At 58.7% G+C, this 21,444-nt stretch overlaps 1 protein-coding gene across 2 annotated transcripts; it reads right to left on the bottom strand.

Annotated features, from left to right (window-relative positions):
• Positions 1-1,354: 1,354 nt before the first annotated feature.
• On the bottom strand, positions 1,355-21,224 carry Adamts10 (ADAM metallopeptidase with thrombospondin type 1 motif 10). Of its 2 annotated transcripts, XM_077795824.1 has the most exons (26): positions 21,176-21,224; positions 18,979-19,081; positions 17,537-17,722; positions 16,997-17,343; positions 16,481-16,637; positions 14,819-15,036; positions 12,907-12,990; positions 12,663-12,808; positions 12,252-12,295; positions 12,016-12,121; positions 11,782-11,928; positions 11,483-11,624; positions 8,614-8,721; positions 8,012-8,157; positions 7,850-7,913; positions 6,973-7,075; positions 6,609-6,742; positions 6,392-6,515; positions 4,946-5,026; positions 4,698-4,861; positions 4,464-4,590; positions 4,248-4,377; positions 3,624-3,828; positions 3,225-3,401; positions 2,990-3,149; positions 1,355-1,502 (listed from the first exon to the last, which is right to left on the bottom strand). In XM_077795824.1, exons 3-26 carry the CDS (start codon positions 17,622-17,624, stop codon positions 1,393-1,395), a joined length of 3,312 nt encoding a protein of 1,103 aa, XP_077651950.1. In that variant the 5' UTR covers positions 17,625-17,722; positions 18,979-19,081; positions 21,176-21,224; the 3' UTR covers positions 1,355-1,392. The 2 variants fall into 2 exon arrangements, with proteins under 2 accessions (XP_077651950.1, XP_026267622.2); XM_026411837.2 differs by lacking the exons at positions 11,782-11,928; positions 12,016-12,121; positions 12,252-12,295; ... (6 more) ...; positions 18,979-19,081; positions 21,176-21,224 and having other exon boundaries at positions 11,494-11,618.
• Between the last annotated feature and the right edge of the window lie 220 nt (positions 21,225-21,444).

Genomic DNA, 21,444 nt, shown 5'->3' with positions numbered 1-21,444 from the left:
ACTCATCTCCTCTGAAAACTAGGGAAAGGGCCATGTTAGATGCGCCTGCTCTGATAAACTCTCTTCCAGATCAGCCTCTGCTGCTCTTCCCTGCGTACAGCCCCAGGGGCCCATGCGGCTTTGTCGTGGAGGGGCAGTGGGGTGGACGGTATGCGGGGCCAGGTGTCCTGAAAAGCCTCCAACTTTGGATGTGAGATCTGGACCTGCAGCCCCCTGCTCTGCCACTTCCTGGACTTGATTTCCCATCTTCTTCTTGTAAAACGGGGCATCTTCTCTTGGCAGTGCCTGGACCCAGGCTTTGGTCTCTGGAAAATCAGCAGACCACACCCTGGTCTCTTGTTAGTAGAGGAAATAACAGTTCCAGGGGATAATCTCCTCCCCACTTCATCCAACAAGGAGGTGGCTGAGGGGGCAGCCACCTGTGTTCAAACCCATCTTTGGCCTTTGATGCACCCTCCTAGGTGTCCAGAGGGGTGTCTCCTAGTGTCCACATTTGGGAAGGAGCCTGTCTCTCCTTGAATCTCCTGAGCAAGTTCCAGGAATTGGGGCAACCTGATGGGTCCGCAGGCAGGAGGACCCTACGTCACTGGGGTGGTCAGGGGTGTGACCTTGGGAACCTCTATAAGAAGCTGAACTTCTGTCCTAGAATTCTGGGCTTTTGTTTGTGTGGGTAAAAGTCCCCTAAGTTCATTGTGGATGACCCTGAAGAACTGTGACCTCTTCTGGTCTCGGGCAGGCGCTGGCCGGGACTCACGCACACCGACACACATCTGGGAACGCACAGAAATTTACACAAGACAGAACTTTATTATGTGGGGCTTCCTGGTGAGGAGTGTGTGGGCCCCAGGGTAGGGCTTGTAGCACCATGAAGAGGGTGGCCTGGATGTTGGGGTCCCCACAGGGCAGGCAGAGCAGAGGCTGGGGTGGACACTCCCCTGGGGTCAGTTAACGGGGAGGGGATCAGGGAGATGGTGCTGAACTCCTCCCCCATAGTAGACACAGATTCCCCCCAGCTCCGAGTGGACAGGAAGGCCAGCGCTGGGGGGCAGGGCACCCGCAGACCCCCTCCCCACCTCCACTCTTCACAGTACATATTCCCATCAAAGGGTGGGAGAGCATTGGGGACTCCGTGAGGGTGAGTGCAAAGGGCCCTGGGGTGACCTTTGTCCCCTTCCCAGACCCACCCTGGAGGAGGTCTCAGTATGAACTCCGTGAGGGGCTGGGAGTAGCTAGCCCCTCTCCATCGCCCAGCCAGGGGCCCTGCAGGGGTTCCCAATAAATAACTTCCAACTCCATCTCACCCTTCCCTCCCAGCTCCCGCCCCCTCCGGCCCTCTCAGGCCCAGACCCCTACAGCCTGCACTCAGGTGTGGCTTCAGGTGCCGCGCGCCCCCTAGCGGCCCTGGCAGGTTTTGCAGCACATCTGGCGGAAGTAGGCTCGGCTGCAGAACTGAAATTTGAGCACCAGGGGGCAGTAGGCGACTTTGTTCACATCCTTGCACTCTGTGGGGGGTTGAGGGGGAGAGAAAAGGAGAAATCAGGTCTTAGTGTCCCTCCCAGCAGGGGTGCATACACTGTCTGGACTGTGGGTTCTGGTCACTGACTTTGCTTCTCTATGTCTCAGTTTCTGCCATTGTCAAAAGGGGCTTATAAGAGTACGTATGTCATTAGGCTGTTTTGAGGATTTAGAGTGTGCAGGGGTTGGGGCTGATTTGGATACATCATTAACCAGAAAAGTATTTCCTATTCAGTTATCTTTTTGATGCCACCCAGAAGAGAATATCTGTTTACAATGCTCACTCCTTTCCCAAGTTTAATAAACTTGGGCCACAGTTCCAGGCATTTGTGTATTTTATGCATGGTATTCAACAATCTCTCTTCATGACACGGGACAGCAGCCAGTGAAGCGCAGCAGGGTCCTGTCCTAATAAAGGGCTTCACGTTGATCATTTTGTTCCATCTCCCTAATGAGGCATCCCGCCCAAGTGAAGACATCATTCATGCCCCTTGACAGATAAGGAAATGGAGGCACAGTGGTGTGAGGCAAACCTCTGTAGTTTGGCTCCAGTGCCTGGAATAAGAAATCTATTGCTGTCTATCACAAATGTGTAAACTGGTGCGGTGACGTACACCTGTAATCTCAGCTAGTTGGAAGGCTGAGGCAGGAGGATCACAAGTTTGAGGCCAGCTAGGACAACTTACTGAGACCCTGTCTCAAAATTTACAAAGAGCTGGGGGTGTGGCTCAGTGGTAGAAGGCATGCCTAGCATGCTCAAAGCCCTTCGTTCAACTTCTAGTACTGCAGAAGCAAACAAGCAAACAAAAACAAACATGATTTACAGCTGGGTGCAGATGCACCTGCCTGTAGCTCCAGCTACTCAGGAGGCTCAGGCAGAATCACTTGAGTCTAGGAGTTCAAGACCAACCCGGGTAACATAGTGAGACCTCCCATCTCCATTCACACACACACACACACACACACACACACACACACACAGAATTGTGGTATAACAGCAGTATTCTCAAGGGGAGGAGAATTTGTCCCTTCCCCCATAGTAGGCAATATCTGGAGATATTTTTCCTTGTCATAATTGGGGAGAGGGTTTGTTACTGGCATCTAGTGAGAGGTCAGGATGCTGCAGACATCCTACAGAGCACAGGACAGAATCACCTGGCCCAACGCATCAATAGTGCCTGAGACTGCGAAACTCTGATTTAAAGGAAAAATGCAAGGTGAATGAGAGAACAGGTGGAAATGAACAGGGTAAAGCTCACGGGCTGAGTGGGGACGAGCTGAGTCTGAGTGCTCAGAGGGTCAATGCCTAAAATGCTCAGCACAGTGACACCTAATAAGTGTTTGCAGGGTGGGCACAATGACAGATGGCCTGGCAGCGACAGAGGAGAGCATTTCAGGGGCTCCAGGAGCTCTGCGACTAACTGTCAGGACCCCCTTGCCTTCTCCTGTGCTCCTCTGTCTGTCGCCCACATACCTTCCGGGCCGTCCCCAGGTGGCGTACTGTCGCACTTAGTCTCACACTGCTGTGTGGTGGGGGGCCGCAGGGCCTCGGTGCACTCGCGGGACGGCTGGCCGGTGTGGCTGGTGCAGTGCACCGCACGCTGCTGCTGGCCGAGGCCACACTGCGCGGAGCACTGGGGAGAGGTGCCGCTGAGCCGACGCCCCTCGGTCCTGCCCTCTCCCGAGTCCCCTAGGGCGTGCCCACCTACCTCGCTCCACTCACTCGCTACCCAGCGGGCTGGGGGACAGCGGCGCAGGTTGCAGCGCATGGTGGCCGGCGGCTTAGCTGAGGGCGGGCAGTGCGTGGGGGGCAGCGTGGCCCGCTGGTCAGCGCTCTTGCAAAGGACCACGCGGTGACGAAGTCCGGGCCCGCAGCTTGGGGTGCACTGTAGTTGGAGATTTTTATGCTCAGCGGGTGGGCAGGGGGCTGACCCAGTGGGAGGAGTGGAGTGGACAGACAGGTAACTGAGCCAGTCGAGGGTGGTCCCCTAGGGTACCTGGCCCGTGGAACAGAGCCTCAAAGAGCCCCACCCACAGGCATCCCAGGACCTGCCCACTCTCTGCCTGGAAGCGGACTGGGTGCGGGCGGGTGGGAAGGGGCAGCTGACCTCAGACCAGTCCAGGGCGGCCCACTCGGGAGGGCAGGTGGGGCCATGGCAGGCTTCCAGCACCGGTGGCCGGGGCTGCGGGCATGCGCTGTCGTCCAGCGCCTTCTCTTCGGCGGCCGACAAGCGGCGCTGGCACACGACGGAGCGGCTGCGCACTCCCGCGTCACAGCTGCGGCTGCAGCGCGACCAGTTTCCCACCACCCAACTGTTGGGATGCAGGAGGGGCCTGAGCAAGTATTTGGGGCAGGGGGCCCCAACCCTGGAGCTCGTGTTCTAGCCGATGCCAGTCCTGCCAGTGAGCATCTTACAGAATGGGGCAGGGCAGGCGCAAAGTGCTCCAGATGCACTTAGAGCATCGCATCACTGGGCACCCCGACTGAGGGCAGGGAGATGCATCATCCTGATTCCCCAGACTGTTACCCTGGCTGTGCAGCATGATCGTCCTGACCCCAGAACCATCCAGCTTTAGCCCTCACCTTAAGGAGCACCGTGACCTTGACCTTGGGTCCACTGTCACTGCAGTCCTTAATAGACCTGCTCCCCACGCCCTTGGGAGCATTCCTCCTGACCCCAGGGAGCACCCTGCCCCACCCCAGGCCACCCTGCCTCCAGGTGGACACTCACTCTGGTGGGCACGGCTCTGTGTTGCAGGCACGCTGCCTCTTGGGCAGTTTGCTGTGGGCACTGCAGTGGTGAGGGGCTACGGCCGAGCTGTCCAGCTGGTTGCGACACTCCACCACCTGCACCTGGCTGCCTGGGGGAGGGGAGAGTCCCGCTCAGTCCCATCAAAGGACAGCAGGCTGGGTGCCTCGCACTCACCCCGGCCCACCCTGGCCTCACCGCCTGCACACTGGGCTGAGCATTTGGTCCAGGGTGTGTAGTGCCAGGAGTAGGGGGGCAGGGCGTCCCGGGTGATGGGTGCATTGAAGCGGTAGCGGAGGGCAGGCAGCTCTGTTCGGGCCAGCACCTGGGGGCACAGGGAGCAGCCGATGGAAGGATCTCGTGGAGTCTCCATCCCCAAAAGATGCTAATGTTCTCCTGCACCTGTAACCCCCCACCCCACCCCAATGTTACCATGACGATGAGAGAGGCATTAATGGGTCCCAGGGCTTCTAGGCTCTGGGCCTGGTCTGGCCCCTGTCGCAGGTGAAAGGTGGTCCCAGCCAGGGGCAGGCGGTGAGGCTGGGGGATTCCGGGCAGCCCCTCCAGCAGCAGGGACTCCTGGTCCCCCTTCAGGGCTGGGGACAACACAGGGCTCAGAACTCTAGTCAGGCTACCCACCTCTGTGGACCCACAATCCCCATCTCCCCACCTCCGCATACCCAGATGACTGAGGGACAGGTTCAGGTCCTGGATGAAAATGTGGACAGAGCCTTTGGGGATCCAGACGACATCCTCGTACCCTGGACAGCAGAGGTCTGATGTCACCCACCTGTCCCCCTCATCCTTGGCCCTAATGGTGCTGCTAACCAGTTGAGGGCTTGCACGGCATCCCGTGAAGTACACATGTCACCACACTCATTTTACAGATGACAAAACTGAAGGTCAGAAACTAAGCAAGTGGCCTGAGTTTTACAGCTAGGCAGTGTCTAAGTTGGGAATTTTTTTTTTTTCCAACATTCAGGAGGGATAGAGGTAGAGCCCAGGGCTCCATACATAACAGACACTCTACCACTGAGCCACACCCTCCCTAGGGTGGATTTGAACCCAAATCTTCCTGCCCCTCTAATCACCAAAATCATCTGATCCAGCCCCCTGGTTCCTACAGATTCCACTGAGACCCTGCCTAACCCAACCCCCCACCGCAGGAGGAGTTGCATGGCTCTGTGGAACCCCAGGGTTTGCGATCAGGTCTTCAGGCCTAAGGACCCTCAGTCTCCATCTCTCTCTCTCCTTGACCCACTAGATGGCACTTCAATGTCCCTTGGGCTCCTCAATCTCTCTGTGTCCCAACTCAATAACTTTCCTGTTCCCTGGAAGTTTCCATCTTGGGGACAGCCTATTGCCTACTAGGGGTCACTTAGATGTCCCCTTGGACATCTGAAAATCCTCCCTGACTACACATCCCCAATCCACGATCAGCCATGTCCTACCACCCTGGTGTCTGGATTTCTCTTCATTTTACCTCTTCTTCCCATCTCCACTGCCCCTTCTTAGCTATGTCACCACATCGTCTCATTCTTGACACCAGCTGCCTTAAATAACCCCACTGGGGCCCTGCCCAGGGGATGACACTCATGTTCTGCAACTTGTTCCTGCTGGTCTGTGCGTGGCCTCGGATGACCAGCCCCATCATCCATCCCGCCACACTCCCTGCGGCAGAGCCCCCAGCTTCCCAGCCCTCCTAGGCTTCCTGACTCCCCTCCTTAGGACCCCTGATCCCCAGTAGGAGCAAGGAAGGGTGTTCACCCCTCCCAGGGTCCCCTCCCCAAGTAAGCCTTTTCCTGCCAGCACAGAGAGCTCCCCAGCTCCTCTGGCTCACAGGACGGAGAATGACCCCTCTTCCCAGCCAGATGCAGCCTGAGGGCCCCAGGACGGCAGAGAGAGGAGATCTGGGTTTCCAGGCCCGGAGACTTCTGGTGGCGGTGGGGTCTAGGCACCAGAGCCCAAGGCAGCAGCTAGGGCCCTTCCTGATCCTGATCTGGGGCATTTTGTGCCCCCAGGACTCCATGGGGCCCCTAGAGTCTAAGACGTTACTGATCTTGGCTGTAGTGAGGTCAGCCCCGTCCCCGCCACCAAACCCAAGTGGGGAGTCTGAGAGCCCTCACCTGCCCCAGGCGAGGCTGGGCTGAAGACCCCCTCGATCGTCTCGCAGGCACTGCCGTCACCCCCACACACGCGACACTTGTCCTCCCGTAGGTCGGAGCCCAGGACGCGGTCACAGCCCACATGCTGCACAGAGAGCGCAGTGACCGGGTGGGCGTCACGGAGATGCCCTCCTGTCCCCCCACCTGCCCGCTCCTTCTCCTCAGGAGACCACTTTACCTTGCACTCGCCGCTGACGCAAATGTCCACTGTGTCTGGGCGGCAGGGCGTCCCGTCCACCACAGCGGCTGCCCTCTCGGTGTAGAAGTTGAAGCCCTCGGCTAGGCATGTGAGAGAGCAGGCCTTCACACCCCCTGGGGGGCACGGCCCCGTCAGACCCAGACCCAATGCCGTGGGCAGCGGGGAAGTAGGAGTGGAGGCCCCCGGTGCCCAGGCCAACCTCCACCCAGCACATCCCAGGAACTCTGCTTCCTTGGGGAGGGGGAGATCCAGGCAGACCCCACGATGCCTTCAGCATCCACGCACGGCTGCATGCCCCCACAGCTTCACTCCGCTGCCCACAGCCCTGGGATTCCCAACTCACCTCCTCGATACGTCTTCCATGTGTAGAATTTTCCACGGAAAGGGACACTGTCAAATTCAGAGCACTGCATTTCCCTGAAGTCCTGGGAGCCAGGGGGACAGTCCTGGATGGAGGAAGTTAGGGCAGAGAAGTGACACTCAGAGAGGCATTTGTTGGAAGATTGAGCCTGGAGGCAGGGAGGCCAGGGAGGAGGCTGGGATGGTCCAGGTGAGACCTGTGCTAGGCATCAAGTGTCTAGGTGAGTCATCACAGGGGAGGGGTGAGCTGGGATGATGCCTGGGTTCTGGTTTCTGGGGGGCCTTCTTGAGAGAGGAAGCCTAGAATAAATGGAACAGGCTTTCGAGCGTGTGCCGAGTTCCTCATGAATGCTAGGGGTGTGTGGATTTCCTGCGGACTCGAGAATCCCCAGGGGGGGGTCTGGGAAGGTGACTGCTCACCAGAAGTTTTTCCTGCCCTCTGAACATCACCTTCTTTAGCAAGCCTCTGTGTGTGTCCCCCTAAAACTCATCCGTACACAGGACCCCAGCCCTAGTAACTCCAGCATTTAAGGAACAAAAAGCAGAGACATTGTGGAGAGAAGCCCCTCAGGGGTGTAATCATGGAGAGGCCAGAAAGATGTGTGCAGATCTCTGGTCAGACCAAGGCACAGCAGAAGACAAAGGATGGCCCCCAGATTTGGTGAGAGGAAGTCGGCCAGGGTTCTGGGATGACAGAGGTGGGTGGCTGGGCTCTTTGAGGGAAGCTAGGTTGAAAGGAGGGGACACAGTGCATTGTACCCGAGGAGATGGCAGGCAGCGGCTGAAGCACTTGGACCCCCGCTCCCCAGGGTTGAGGGCTGGTGTCCCCTTGTTCTCAAGTGTAAGTCCCAGACACTCACCTCCGTGTTGCACGAGCGGTGCCGCCTCCGTTCGCCCAGACAGTACTTGCCCCCGATGGTTGGCCTGGAAAGGATGGGGGAGACAGGAGAGAGATGGGGCGACAGGGGGCGACAGGGGGCAGGGGTCCCCCGTTTTCCTGGGAAAAGGTCCTGAGGGCTGACCTGGGGCTGTCGCAGTGGCGGCTGGAAGAAGACACACCGCCGCCGCACGTTCTGCTGCAGTCGCCCCACGGGGTCCACGGGCCCCAGGCCCCGTCCACGCCCTCCGGCCGCGACCCGAAGGGGACACACACTCGCTTGTAGCACCACTGGGCGGGATTTTTTGGTGGTGGTTTGGGGGGAGATGGAGAGGGCAGAGTCCTGCTCTGTACAGGCTCTGGGCTCAGGGCCCCGTCCCCACGACTCCCCCATGACCCAGGCACAAGTCCCCGTCCCTCAAGGATGGGGCGGAAGGGGATGGACAGTGGCGGGGTCTGAAGAAGCTGCCAGTCAGGTAGCACCGGGCTCGGGCAGAGGCCAGAGGCGTGGCGAGGGAGCCGGACAGCGCTCAAGCAAGAGGCGTGGCCTAAGCACAGGACCAGCGCGGGGCGGGGCGAAGCTCGCACTGAGACCAAAGCCGGAGGGGGCGTGGCCCGAGATGGACGGCCCCACCGGGGCGGGACCTGCAGGCGGAGGGCGTGGCGGAGGGGGGCAGGAAGAAGGCGGGGGCGTGGCCTACGCAGGAAATGGACCGAGGGGCGGGGCCCAGCCTTGTGCGCGCTCACCCCCTTGTCGATGGTGTGCGTCTGGCACACCGTGCCCTCGGCGGCGGGGATGCTGTTGGTGATGCACCGGTTGCTCTTGCTCAGACACCACAGCTCGCTGCAGACCTCCTGCGGGCCGAGGTGCCCGCTCAGGCTCGACACCCTCCCTCCGCAGCCCGCCTGGCCCAGGAGGACCCAGCGTCCTGCTCACTGCAGCCCCGAAGCCGGGCCCCAGAGTTTTCCCGACTCAACTGAGCCCCTTTGGGGGCATGGTTTGGGACTTCTGTCAGTAAGCTGTGCTTATGGAACACCGATGAGGGGCACAATCTCCTTTGAACATTATTAGCCCCATTTTAGCGGAAGAAAATCCAGGTTCAGCAGGCAAGGGCCCTGAACTACGAGGGGGCAGCCTGGAGACTAACCCAGACCTTGGAGGCTGGGTAAACTTGGGACCTGCTAGGAAGGGACAGGAGGGATTCCCTCTTCTTTTATGGGGTGTGCAAAGTGTAGGCAGAGCCGTTGTGAGGAACCAGGCCTGGGCGGTGGGTGGCTCTGGTCAAGCCTCATCTTTTGTTTTTTCCAGGTGGAGGTTCTCTTGGCCCCCCCCCCCCCCCCCCCCCCCCCCCCCGCCTGAACTGGAGAAGCCCTGGTGCTTTTAAACTGTGGAGGGTGAAGGTTCGAGAGGACGGCACAGGGGTGTTTCTCTACTTCCCAGGTAAAAAATTAGGACCACCTTCTCCTGTCTTGGGCTGGCCCAGGCACTGACAGCAGGTCCCCACCATGGAAGCTGGACAGGTACCAGAGAGTCGCTCTGACCTTTCATCTGGGTTGTTATCCTGGGAGAAGCCCCACTAGATTCAGGTGTTGCCAAATCTCACTCCCTCTAGCCCACTCCTTCTGTAATTCTTGACTTGAACTAAATCCTCCCAAGCTTTGCAGATTTGGGATTGGACTGCATGATGTAAGACCGTACCCTACTAGGGTCCGCTCTTGGGAGATGAGTTGTTCTCAAACACGCTTCCTCAAACCTCCAGAGGCCCTGCCTTCGTCCTTCACAAAGAGGACACTCCTCTTCTGAAGACTCAGCCTGGTTGTCTGGCTTCACCTACTTGGCTTGTGTCCTCCTGGCCATCTCTAAAAATGCTGCACCAGTTCAGCCCCAGTCCCACTTCTGACCTTCTCCCCGTGAGGGACTGTGGCGTATATGGTGAGTTCCAGGCCACTCAGGGAGACAGTCCTACCACTGACTTGCAAAACATTTCCCCCTCTCTGGGCCTCAGTTTCCTCATCTACAAGACGGACAGCCTTGCATAAATGCCCTGCTGTTGGGGACTAATGAGCACACGATCCCTGACCCAGGTGTTAGGCTGAGCTCTTTCTATATTTTAGCCATTTAACATGCTGTAAGTAAATCCTGTCTTTGACAGGAGGGCCAGAAAGATGTTCTTTGAAAAAGGAAAGGAAGGTTCAATTCAACTCATATCCAGTGCCAGCCCAAGCTTGATATTCTGACAGTTCCTCTCCCTTTCCACCTCCCTTTATAAAATTCGGAGTCTAGAGAGACCTGGGTTCAGATCCCGGCTCTGCTGAACTATGTCCTGGGGTAAGTCATCCTCCTTAGGCCTAGACTCTCTATCTGTAACTTGGGGCTAAAAGGATTGGGAGGGGTTTAAGTGAGATGATATATAATCATGTGTTCAGCCCATAGTAAGTGCCCAGTAAATATCAGCTATTATCATTGTTAGGATTTTTAGGACATGGCAGATATTCAGGCATAGCCTCAGAACTTCTTAGGAATTCATTAGAGGCTATTACCAGCCAAGTGAGGGTTGGAGGGCAAGAGAATGTCAAGTAAATGTGCACTGTTCCCGGATCTGTCTCCTTGTCTTGCAGTGGGAGGAAGTGAGGGCATTATGACAGCTGCCGGCCCTCTGCTCTGCACTGGCAGGACATTATCTTGGCTATGGCCAGGCAGACTCAGATCCTTCATCTGGAGCATCAGGAGGGTTGGGGCTGGGCCTGGGGTCACTAGGGCTGAGCCTGAGGATATCCAGGAAGCATGTTCGGGGACTGAGGAAGGTGAACAGCCGAGGAGCTGGCCGTGACTGAGGTCTAGCGGCCAAAGAAGGAAGCCAGCGAGTCTCTGGCTTTCTGGGGGAGCTGGCAGTGCCCCCCCCCACCCCCACTGGGCCAGCTCACTTTTTTTCCCCTTTGGTACTGAGGATGGAACCCAGGGGCGCTTTATCACTGAGCTACGTCCCCAGCCGCTTTTATTTTATTTTTGAGACGGGGTTTTACTAACTTGCTGAGGCTGGCCTTGAACTTGTGAGTTGCTCAGATTCTAGTGCCACTGAGCCCAGCCCTAGCTCACTTCCTGCGCATGGAGCTTTGAGAGTCTGAGCCTCCAGGGAGTGGGGAGTGGTCAGGAAGCTCAGAGTCTGTCTAGCCAAGCAGCCAGGAGACCGAGTGAACGGTCAGTGGGGATGAGGGAAGGGTCTGCCCTCCTCTTCTCTGAGTGAGGTAGGTGGTTCACTCCTAGGGAGACTTTTCGTCAAATCTGGGTGTTTAGTTTAAGACTTCCCACTTAGCGGTCTTGGGCCTTTGGTCCTGCTGCAGGCTGCGGGTGGCACTTACGTGCTGAACAGAAGGTGGTCCCTCCAGCCCAGCCCTCCAATGGGGGAGCCACAGAATCCGCATCTCATGTTCGTTCCTACTGTTGGCTGTCTGGGGCACTGTACACCCCAGGCACCTCTGTCTTCCCCTTGGGTCTCACCCCACCCCTCGCTGGCTCCCCCGCCCCCCACTTTCCGGGTTGGGTGCCCAGTGGTGGGGTTTCCCGCCCCGCGGCCCCCTCCCCTCCCAGGAAGGAAAGCAGGAAGGCTCTCTCTACCCCGTATTTACACTGACGCGATTTGACTCCGTGCTGGAAGCGGCACTGCTCGTCTGCATCATAGGCCTGGCCGGGGGCCACCGTGGGGTACACGAAGTCCTGTCTGGGGGGCCGGTTGTTCAGGCAGAGCCCTAGGCCGGAGCTGCAGGAAGGAAAACAGCTATCATGCCCAGGGGCTGCAGGCCAGGGGCTCTGGGGCGCACCTGGCTGGGCAGGGACCCTGAGGAGCAGCCCTGATTGCCACAGCTGCCCCCGTGTGACTGTGACCCGCTGGGCGGGACGCGTGGGTCCATCCTCACTCCAGAAAGCTGGTGATGTAGTCTCGGCTGCAGGATGACCACACGAACGGGTTGGTCTTCATGGTGATGTGAGCGGCCATGAGCTTCGCGGGGTCCTGGCTGCGGGCCCCACAGCTGTTCCCCACGCCGTCGTGGTTCATGCCGAATCTGGGGAGAGGGGTGTCGGTTCCGTGGGGCGCTGAGGGACCCGCCCAGCTCCTCCCATCCTCCCTCTCCCGAGTGCCCTGGCCTCACGTGTGCCCGATCTCGTGGGCAATGGTGAACGCCGTGGCCAGGCCGATGTCCTCGTTGATGCTGCAGCTTCTCTCTCGCTCGCACATCCCGCCCACTGGGGCCAGGCCTGGGAAACAGGCATGTGGGGTCGGGCCGGCGGCCCAGGGCTGTGCTGGCTGCCCCGGCCATCCTGCCAGGTCTCACCCCAGGGTCAGGGACCCCCCCACAGAGGCCCAGGATCTACGGGACTCCAGTACCTAGTGTGCCGCAGGGTTTGTTCTTGTAGATGCAGATGTCATAGCTGTGGAAGGACAGGGCAGTGAGGGGACAGCGCTGCCTCCCTGAGCCACCAGCACCACCGTGCCCAGCTCTGGGGGGTGAGTCCTGCCTGGGAGGCGCTGTCTGCCTCTCACCCCAAGCTTCATGCTGCACACAGCTGAAGCCAATCCGCTGGCCTTGGGGGTGCTGGGGTACGTGAGGGACTCCGACTGACCAGGAGGGTGAGTGAGTGTGTGCGTAGGGCCCAGGTGGCCCAGCAGCCCCCTCCCCACATTCTCAGGCTCCTGGCAGCCTTCCCATCCCCTCCATCCCACGGCAGATGTGACCCTGCTGGTCTCTCAGTCCACTCATTCCCTGGGCCCAAGTCCTGGGTCCTCCCCGCCCCTCACCGCGTGATGAGCACCGCTGTGTCATGGTTGGCCACACCGGTCTCCGGAATGGCGTTGCCATGGCCGCTGCGGCTCACGATGGATTTCTGCCACTTACAGAAGCTGTCCAGGGACTTCCCGGCATGGTGGGTGATCTCCAGGGTGGGCTGGGGACAGAAAGAGAGAGGGGCGCGGGTGCCTGTCACCTTGGGCGTGGCAGGCAGCGTGCCTGGGAGGGAAGGGGTGTCCCCTCCCGCCCCCACACCTGGTCCTCGGTGAGCAGGATGAGGCGCGTCACCAGGATGTTAACGATGTTTCCCAGACTCGAGTCCTGGAAAAGTTTGGCAACCTGACCTCCAAGAAACAAGAGAGACGGAGTCTTAAGAGGAGCCCGGGATGGAGAGCGGAAGGCAGGGACAGCGACGGCAGCTTGCTTTCGTGAAGCCCCTGGTGTGGCTGGGCCCGGGTCAGCCTGGGGCACGTGTCCTTTCCTGACTGGGAACCACTTCATCCTGACTTTATAGATGAGGAAACCGGGGCACAGAGGCTGCAGGACACACAGCTGGCGATACCTTAAGTGGGATTCCCGTCTGGGTTGCCTCCTGTCTCTGTGACATCCTGTCTGAGCTTATCTGTCTACTTGTCCTTTCACCCCGGCTCACCCCCCCCCCCCACCTTGCGTGTTTTTGCCCAGAGGCAGCCGAGGAATATGCACCTCTGGCTCATCCCACAGCAGTGGGAGGTACCGTTGTAAGCAACAACATAGGAAGGTGGAACTGTGAGGGCAGCAGACTCGGGAGACAGTGGTCAGGGAAGGAGGAAGTGGTCCCGGGGCAAATGGGCAAGTGGTGGAAGGCAGGCTGCACAGGGACCTTGGAGTGTGGGCCATCATCATCCCGCCTAGAAACCCCCCCAGGAATCCAGGCAGGTTTTAGGAAACTCAGAAAGCCCAAGGGAGGGAGGGGAGCCCAGGGCGGGGCAGGACACAGGGTATCAGAGGTGATGTTATGTCAACATTTGGGCCATTCATCTGTCTGCTCAACTTTCTCTTGTTTTCTGCTTCAGTGAAACAAGAACCCCATTCATCAAGCCCTCGTAGTGCCAAGCACTCTACACGGCTTCCCTCCCATGAACCTCTGCACTAGGTGCCAGGGTAGCCCCATTTTACGGCTGTGGAAATTGAGGCTAGGTGAAATCAACAGCCGTGACTGAGATCTAGCACAGGACTGAGAGCAACGGGTAGAAAATAGTAGATTAAAAAAAACCAAAAAACAAAAAACCTGCATCTGAACTGAACACATAGGACTCTTCTTCTTGGGGTGATTCCCTGAACAACAACTCTTTACTCTGCATATCCTTGATATAGAGCACTCTAAGTCATCTAGAGATGAGCTGCAGTCTCTGGGAGGATGTGCGTAGGTTCTATGCACACCTGACATTTTACATAAGGCACCTCAACACCAGGACTTTCATGTCTGGGGGGGTCCTGGAGCCAATCACCTGTGGATACCGAGGGATGGCTGTATCTGAGCGTGGGTGAGGGAAGCCATCCCCTATGAACTGATAGGTGGACACTTGTGCAAGAACTCTGCATGCATACAGATGTGTGCCTGCGAGTGTCCTGCTCACCTTCACGAGTACCTGCAAGCTGCATGCTTCTTATTATACAGAGCAAACACTTACCTACCCTGTGCCATGCCCTGTTCTAAGTGCCTATCAATTCTCTGAATCCACCTTAGCCTTATGAAGTGGGTGCCACTATTGTCCCACTTTACAGATGGGTAAGCCCAGGCAGGGGGTGCTGTAGCTGGCTGAGTGAGGGCACACAGCTGAGGAGGGTCGAATCCATGGATGCAGGACCTACACGCCCAGAGGACCTACAGTTCTGGCTCCTGTGTCAGATCTCAAGCAGGGCTCTTGACCTCTCTGAGCCTTAGTCTCCATGGCTGTAAATGCCACGGAGCTGGGATTTAGGTCCCTGCAGGCTGCCTCTACTCCAGGCCACCTGCTCCCAGCCTTTCCTCATTGATGGCAGTTCTGGCTTTTCACCCTGTACCTCTCCATCCTACTGCTCTGGTCCCATATCAGGGACAAGGAGTGGGAAAGTGACAGCCATTTTCCTGACCCTCGGCCGCTGGTCCCCAGGGCCCCAGGCCCAGGAAGGGGGAGGCACTTACAATGTTCATGATGGCCAGCACGTACTGTTCCACGTCCCGGCGCCCATGGTAGGCCACCATCATCTTGTCAGCCACCACCAGGGTCTCCACATAGCGCTCTCGGCTGACGGAGCGCTTCAGGCCCGGCTGGCCTCGCTCTGTCTCGTTTCCCAGGGGCCTGGCAGGTGGTGGCTTCAGGGTGCGCAGCCACCAGGGCCGACCTTTCCACGGTTTCTCATCTGGGGGGTGCCCAGTGAAGCCATTAAGCCCCCATTGTTGATGGGACACTCAGCTGCTGACCTCTGTCTACAAAGCCCCTTCGGTTGTGCCTCCGCCCAACAGTCTGGGTGGACAATTCCTGGTTATTTTCCTGCCTGTTCTCTCTTTGAGGGTCCATCTGCCCCACAGGCTGCTCACCACCCTTTTTCTATCTGGTTCTGAAGTGACCCACTCCTTGAATGTTTGGGCCAACACCGCTGTTGTCCGTCCCTCTGTCAAACCCTTAGGCTGAATAACAGTGTGACGACTCCACGGTTTGGTTGTACAACAACCCAGCTGTTTGGCAACCAGACCACCCCCTCGCCCAAGTGGCTACCGGAACACTAGGACAGCTGTCCTACTACCAAGCTGGTTGGATGAGTAACTGCCCAGTGTCCCATAACAACCGTTATGACGGCACAACTCCCTGACAATCCTGCAGCTCCAGTGCACGGGCAGGGAGCAGGCTGTCGCGCCATCTGAACCGGGTGCTTGTGTAACTTCCTGGGCTTCCGACAGCAACTTTCCAACCAAGGCACCGGCCAACAGGCCAGGCTGGCTCTAGAACAGCCCAACTGCCTGACCATACTATAGCTAGAATGTCTCAGTGACCAAATCGTGACACTACCCAACTTTCTCCTTGTACCTCTGACTGTGGTTTTATGTCTGCCATGGTGTACCATCCGCAGACTGTCAGATCCTTCAGCTCATTCACCATCTCGCTCTTGTGCTTTTCCACTGAGCATCGATCTGTTTTCTAACTATATGATCAATCGTGCTGGCAAATGTCCACTTATGATATAGTTTTCCTATTCTCCCTTTCTCTAGATGTCTGGTGGTGAATTGTTCTTCTACTGGTCTGGTTGTAAATCACTGAGGATGGAACCCAGGGCCTTGCACATGCTAGGAAGTGCTCTACCATTGAGCCACATCCCCAGTCCTTTTTATTTTGAGTCAGGATCCCGCTAAGTTGCCCAAGCTGGCTTCAGACTTGTGACCAGCACCCCCCGGTAGCTGAGATGACCGTGCCTGGCAAATCTGGCCTTCTGATGCATTTTGACGGAACCCTTCTCGGGTCTGATACAACCACATTACTTCTTAACTATCTGATTAGACACTAATCCTAGAGATGGAACGGCTTTACACCGCCCCCTGTCTGGCTGCCTTATGGATGGGCCAGCAGATGATGGCATGATGGGCTCCTGTCTGAGGCCCCGCTACCTGGCTGCAACATCCTGCTGCCCCACTGCCTGCAGGTGGGTGCAGCTCCGGAATTCAGGCCCCTATCTTTTTCTCAACAGTTCCCCTTTCCCCGTGGGGAGCTGCTTGCTGACCTTCTGGATGAAAACGCACTTCTGCCAGCCTCTACCTCAAGGGAAGGATGTTGTGTGGCCCCTCTGCCCGCTCCCAGAGAGACAGGTGTACCTCTCACTCCACAGGCTGTGTCCAGGTGGGGGTGGCGCAGGGAGGAACGCTTGTAGACCACATGAGGGCCACTTTCCTCTGGGCCCCGGGGACCCTTAGGCCCACCTTGCAGGGGCTCAATCAGGTACTCTTCCTCATCTGCCACAATCAGGCCATGCTGGGGGTAGGGAAGTGGGAGAGAAAGCTCGGATCAGGTTCTTGTTTCTCAGGTCCCTGGGGCCCCGAGTCTGTCTTTGCCATTTCCATCCTCCTATCTTATTGGGTGTATTTCACTATTACTTTTCTAATTTCTTGAGATGATGTTCACATCACTTATCTTCAGCCTGACCTAAGGCTACTCATTCTCCTCGAAGTACTGCTTTAGCTACCTTCCCAAAGTATTGATTATCAGTAGCTCTGACTACTTTACAAAAGGTCCCACTACGATTCCTTGGCTGATCTACGTTTAGAAGTATTTTTCACAACTTCCAAAAAAGTGTGGGCATTTCCCTCTGCTTCCCAGAATCCTCAGCTCACCAGGCCCCCACAGGTGCTGATGGCCACATGGGAGCTGCCGGCCTGGCCCTGCAGGTGGCCGGCGTAGAGGCAGTGGGGCCGGGCAGCTCTCTGCCAGGCCAGGCCCTCTCGGGTCCAGTACTCCACGGAGACGTGCCCTGCCAGTAGACGGGGGCTGCGGGTCAGGTTCAGCAGGAAGTGGGTGCTGGGTGCAGCCACCTTGTAGAAGAGACGGGCCTCGGCTGTGGCCCCTGTGCCCCGGCGCTGCCTCCGGAGGGCAGGTGGTGAGAAGGCCAGCAGTGCCCCGTTGTGGTCCACGCGGGTAGGGAAGGCGATCTCATAGCTCTCCAGACTGGACAGGAACTCATCTGTGGGTGAGGGTCAGAGGCTCTGGTTGACCCTGTGACCTAGCTCCTGAAGCAGGTGACACTGGCCTCACCAGCTCCCCAATCCAGATCCCTGACGGCAGAGCTAAACCTAAATGAACCCCGGCCCTTCTACCCAGGACCCCCTGGCCACCTTCACTTCCTGCTCCCAGGGCCACCCTGGGACCACTCCTACCTTGAGATCGGAAGGCATGTGTGACCTTGAAGGTGAGGCCCAGCCCCAGGGCGAGGGCCCAGCGGAGGATCTGGCAGGCGGAAGCCATAGGGGCTACGTGTCCACATGTCTCTCCCGGCCCCGGCTGCTGGCAGCCCCTGCAGTGCTGCCCTCCCCGTTCACAGCCTGCGCAGCATCACTGGGCTCCTGGAGGGGGGCCGGGGCAGGAGGGGACCTGGTCTTATTGCCCAGCACAGCCAATGCCAAGGCCCCTTGCCAGACTGACAGGCACCTGCAGCCACTCACGCCTACACCTGAGGATGGTCAAGGCACATTCCCATGTGAAGATCCCACATGTCCTTTCTCACTTAGTCCCCCTCCCCACCCTCCCTACACTCAGAGCCAACCGGCAGGGACCAGGACCCTGTGCGCATCACCCCCGCCCCCTCGTGTGCCAGCATGGCTTTGCACACCGTGGCATTTCGTTTCCGAAGTAACTATGAGGTCCCCGTTCCCCACTCTCCTTTTGTAAATGAGGGGTGATAGAGATTGCCCAGGGTCACATGGCCAGAAAGGGGTAGCCCTTCCTTTATTGGATAATGACAGTGCTGAGCTGGGGAAGGGGGCTGGGGACGGCAGCTGCACATGACATGGACTGACCCTCACCCCTCCTGGGGCTCTGTGGACCTCCTGGAAATGACAGACAAGTAAATGGAGAGACACAAGTTCAGACTGGGACCTGCTCTCTAAAGAATCAAAGGGACACGGAAGCAGAGGTCTGAAGGATGCGAAGAAGCCGAGTGTGGGAAGAGACAGGAGAGGGTGCACCAGGCAGAGAAGGGCCAGGGGAAGGCCTGGAGGAGCAGGGAGGAGCCTGGCTCAGCCAGGGCAGGGAAGGCCGGGTGCTGGTCAGTGCAGATGAAAGCCAAGGCGCATACTGAGGGCCTCCTGCCCCCGAACTCCCTGCCACCTCTCGTTCAGATCCTCTGCCCCGGGTAGCACGGCACCTCACCAGCAGGCTGGAAACCCTCGCCCGGGTTCCGAGGCCTCTCCTCCGCCCCACATTTCCAGCCTGGCTCCTGGTCCTGCTTCTGGTTTCAGATTCAGGCCTGCCGGGCAGTTCTGTTTCTCGGGCCTCTGCCCCAGGCCAGCCTGCTGCAGACACCACTTTGGGCCACCACCCTGTGCCAAGCCCTCCTCCCCTACGCCCTCTCGTCTCCGCCCTCCTCCTCCATGCAAAATCCCCCTTAATCACACACTGTCTTGTTTTCTTTGCAGTCCGGCCAAGTCTGAGAGTCGATCCCCAAACAGGGCAGCCTGGCTGCGAGGGAGGGGAGCCAGGTTTCCTCGGAGATGCTGAAGGAGAAGCCCACATGCCCCCTGCTGCTTGGACCCCTCCAGTGATGGGGTGCTCACTCAGACATTTCTCCATGTTCTGTTCTGTTCTTGTTTTTTTCTGTTACCTTTCAGGGGTTCCGTTGTGGCACGGGGAGAACCCTTGCGTGTGGATCGGATCTTCCCTGAGCTGCGCTCTACATGGGCCTCTCTGGGTTTCAGCTGCTCTTTCTGCAGAGCCCGGGCAGGGGGGACAAAAAAGAGGAACCAGGCTGTCTTCAGTGATGTGCTGGGTGAAGAGTTCAGGGTGGCTGAGGATTCGCTGAGCCCTCCTCACCCCTTGGACCTTGTCATAATGCACCCCCAACTCCAAAGGTCCTTCTTCCTGTGTCTTCTCCCCTACTCCTTCCTTGGAATCCAGATCCTGCCTGGCTGGGCTGCGCTGACTCCCCTCCTGCTGTAACCCCCTGCCCACCCCAGGTGGGGGCATCACAAGGAAAGCTGGACCTCCCCGTCCTTCCCATTGGCCCTGCCTCTCTCCTCTCCGGCACCGCGCAGGCTTGGTACCACATCTTCTTCCTGAGCACCTCTCTTTGGTCCTCTTCTCCTGCCTCCCCCCAAATCACCCCTCGGTCCTCGTGGCTGTCTTCTGAAGCTGGGCCCCACCTCCCAACCTCCCAGCCTATCTGTGCCTCTGGCTCGGGTGGGGAGTGAGAGATGGAAGGATTCAGCTTGGGCAGGGGAGGAGTGGGGTGTGGAGACAGCATGGCAGGGACAGGGGCAGCTGGGAGGTGTGACAGTCCAGGGCACTGTGGGTGTGGGGGAGAAAATGAGGCTCCAGGGATGGTGTTAGGAGGGGTCTCAAGCCTGGTGGGCAACAGGGAGTCAGCAAGGGCTTTACAAGGACTGTGTGGGGCTGTGTGTGCGCATTACTGTATGGAAGTGACCCTGTAAGTGTATATGTGTGACCTTGTGTGTGTGTGTGTGTGTGTGTGTGTGTGTACCTAGGCTTGGCCATTTCCCCCCAAGCCTTTTACTCCAGAAGGCAGGAGGGAGGCTGCCAGCCCAGGGGGCCAACACTGGAGGAGGAAATGCCTTGTAGATAGAGCCCGGAAACTGAGGCTCCGTCCCATCCCAGGGCTCCTGGAGGGACCTGTGGCTCCACACTTGGACCTCCCACACCAGGCCGGGGCAAACGCACCCCTGGACCTCCATGTGGAGGCCGAGGTCATGTCTGGCAGGCAGAGGCGCCTGTGGGCCCGGGTCAGCGAGCCTCTTCTGAGTCTGCACATCTGGCTGGGCAGGCTGGAGGCAGCCCTGCACCGAGGCAGACAAAGGCCCGACTGCAGCCTGCAGAGGAGCGGGTGGTGCTGGGCCTCAAGACCAGCCACTAATTAGAGGCCCTGAGTCTTGAGCGCGACCCCTGGAGACACCCTGAGAGAGTCCGGACCAACTCAGGGGAAGTGGGTGGCACCACTCCCACACCCAGACACAAACACACACTGGCATCGACACACACACACCCTAGGGCAACCACACCTGCAGAGCCAGCACAGCTCGGCACACCAGACCCACAAAGGACCCCCTCCGTCCCAGACACACACTCGGACCCCTAGCACACACAAAGAGAAACAGACACAACTATACACTTCCAGACCTATGTGGACAGACACCTACACCCTCATTTACACACAGACATACACATATAAACAGTCCGGCCTACGCATGCAGACACACACTAATTCACATACACACAGATGACTCAGAGACAGACGCACAGGCCTATGAGCAGACACGTACACACATTTACACACACACACACACACCAACTGGAGGCCAGCTTGCAAGTCCCACAAACCTAGACTCCGCAACCACACACACACACACACCCCGGCATTTATATATCACACTCAAGGGAGACACAGATTCTTGGAGACACACCAGACACACGCCTGGACACTGACACAGAAGACACTTACCTATGTGTACACACCGGTTTACACTCACACTTAGGCAAACAGCCCGCCCAGATCATCCGCGGCCACTCGCCCCCAGACGCACAAAGACATCACCGAGGCACACAGCGGACGCACCCCCTGGGCACCTACGTGGGTGGACACGCGCCCACACACAGCAAACCCGACGGCGCTCCCCGAACCCCGGCGCCGACTGGCTCCCGGGGGCGCCCACTTGGGGACGTCCCGCTTCGCCGCGACACGCGCGGCGGGACAGCGCGGGGAGCCACGGCCCCCGACACGCCGTCCCGCGGGGCCACGCAGCCCGCCCGCCGCCCGCCGCCCGCCCCGAGGGCGCGATGGCCGCTACCTGCGCCGCGGGGCCTCCGCTCCGCCGTGGCCGCCGCCGTCTCCCGCCCCGCGCGCAGGAAGGGAGGGAGCGAGCGCGGCGGCGTGGCCGGGGGAGGGGGCGCGGGGACGGCACTTCCTGAGCCGCCCGCCAGGGTTATAAAAAACCCCCAAACCGCGCGCCCAGAAGCCCCGCCCGCCAGCGCCGCCGCCGCCCGGCCTGGGCCGCGGGCTGGAGCCCGGCCAGGGACCCGGGAGCGCCGCGCTCCGCCCGACCCGCGCCCTGCCCAG

Source organism: Urocitellus parryii, chromosome 3 (genome assembly GCF_045843805.1).
Source record: "Urocitellus parryii isolate mUroPar1 chromosome 3, mUroPar1.hap1, whole genome shotgun sequence".
Taxonomy (NCBI): domain Eukaryota; kingdom Metazoa; phylum Chordata; class Mammalia; order Rodentia; family Sciuridae; genus Urocitellus; species Urocitellus parryii.
Note: the sequence above shows the minus strand (reverse complement) of the source record. Positions and strands in the feature narration are given on the sequence as shown.

Coding starts and splice junctions, on each gene's coding strand:
- Adamts10 (XM_077795824.1), bottom strand. CDS start 17,624: ATGGCTTCCGCCTGCCAGATCCTCCGCTGGGCCCTCGCCCTGGGGCTG. Junction 11,625..11,781: donor TACATCACCAGCTTTCTGGA/GTGAGGATGGAC, acceptor TCCTTCCTGCAG/CTCCGGCCTAGGGCTCTGCC. Junction 7,914..8,011: donor CGCCACTGCGACAGCCCCAG/GTCAGCCCTCAG, acceptor CATCCTTTCCAG/GCCAACCATCGGGGGCAAGT.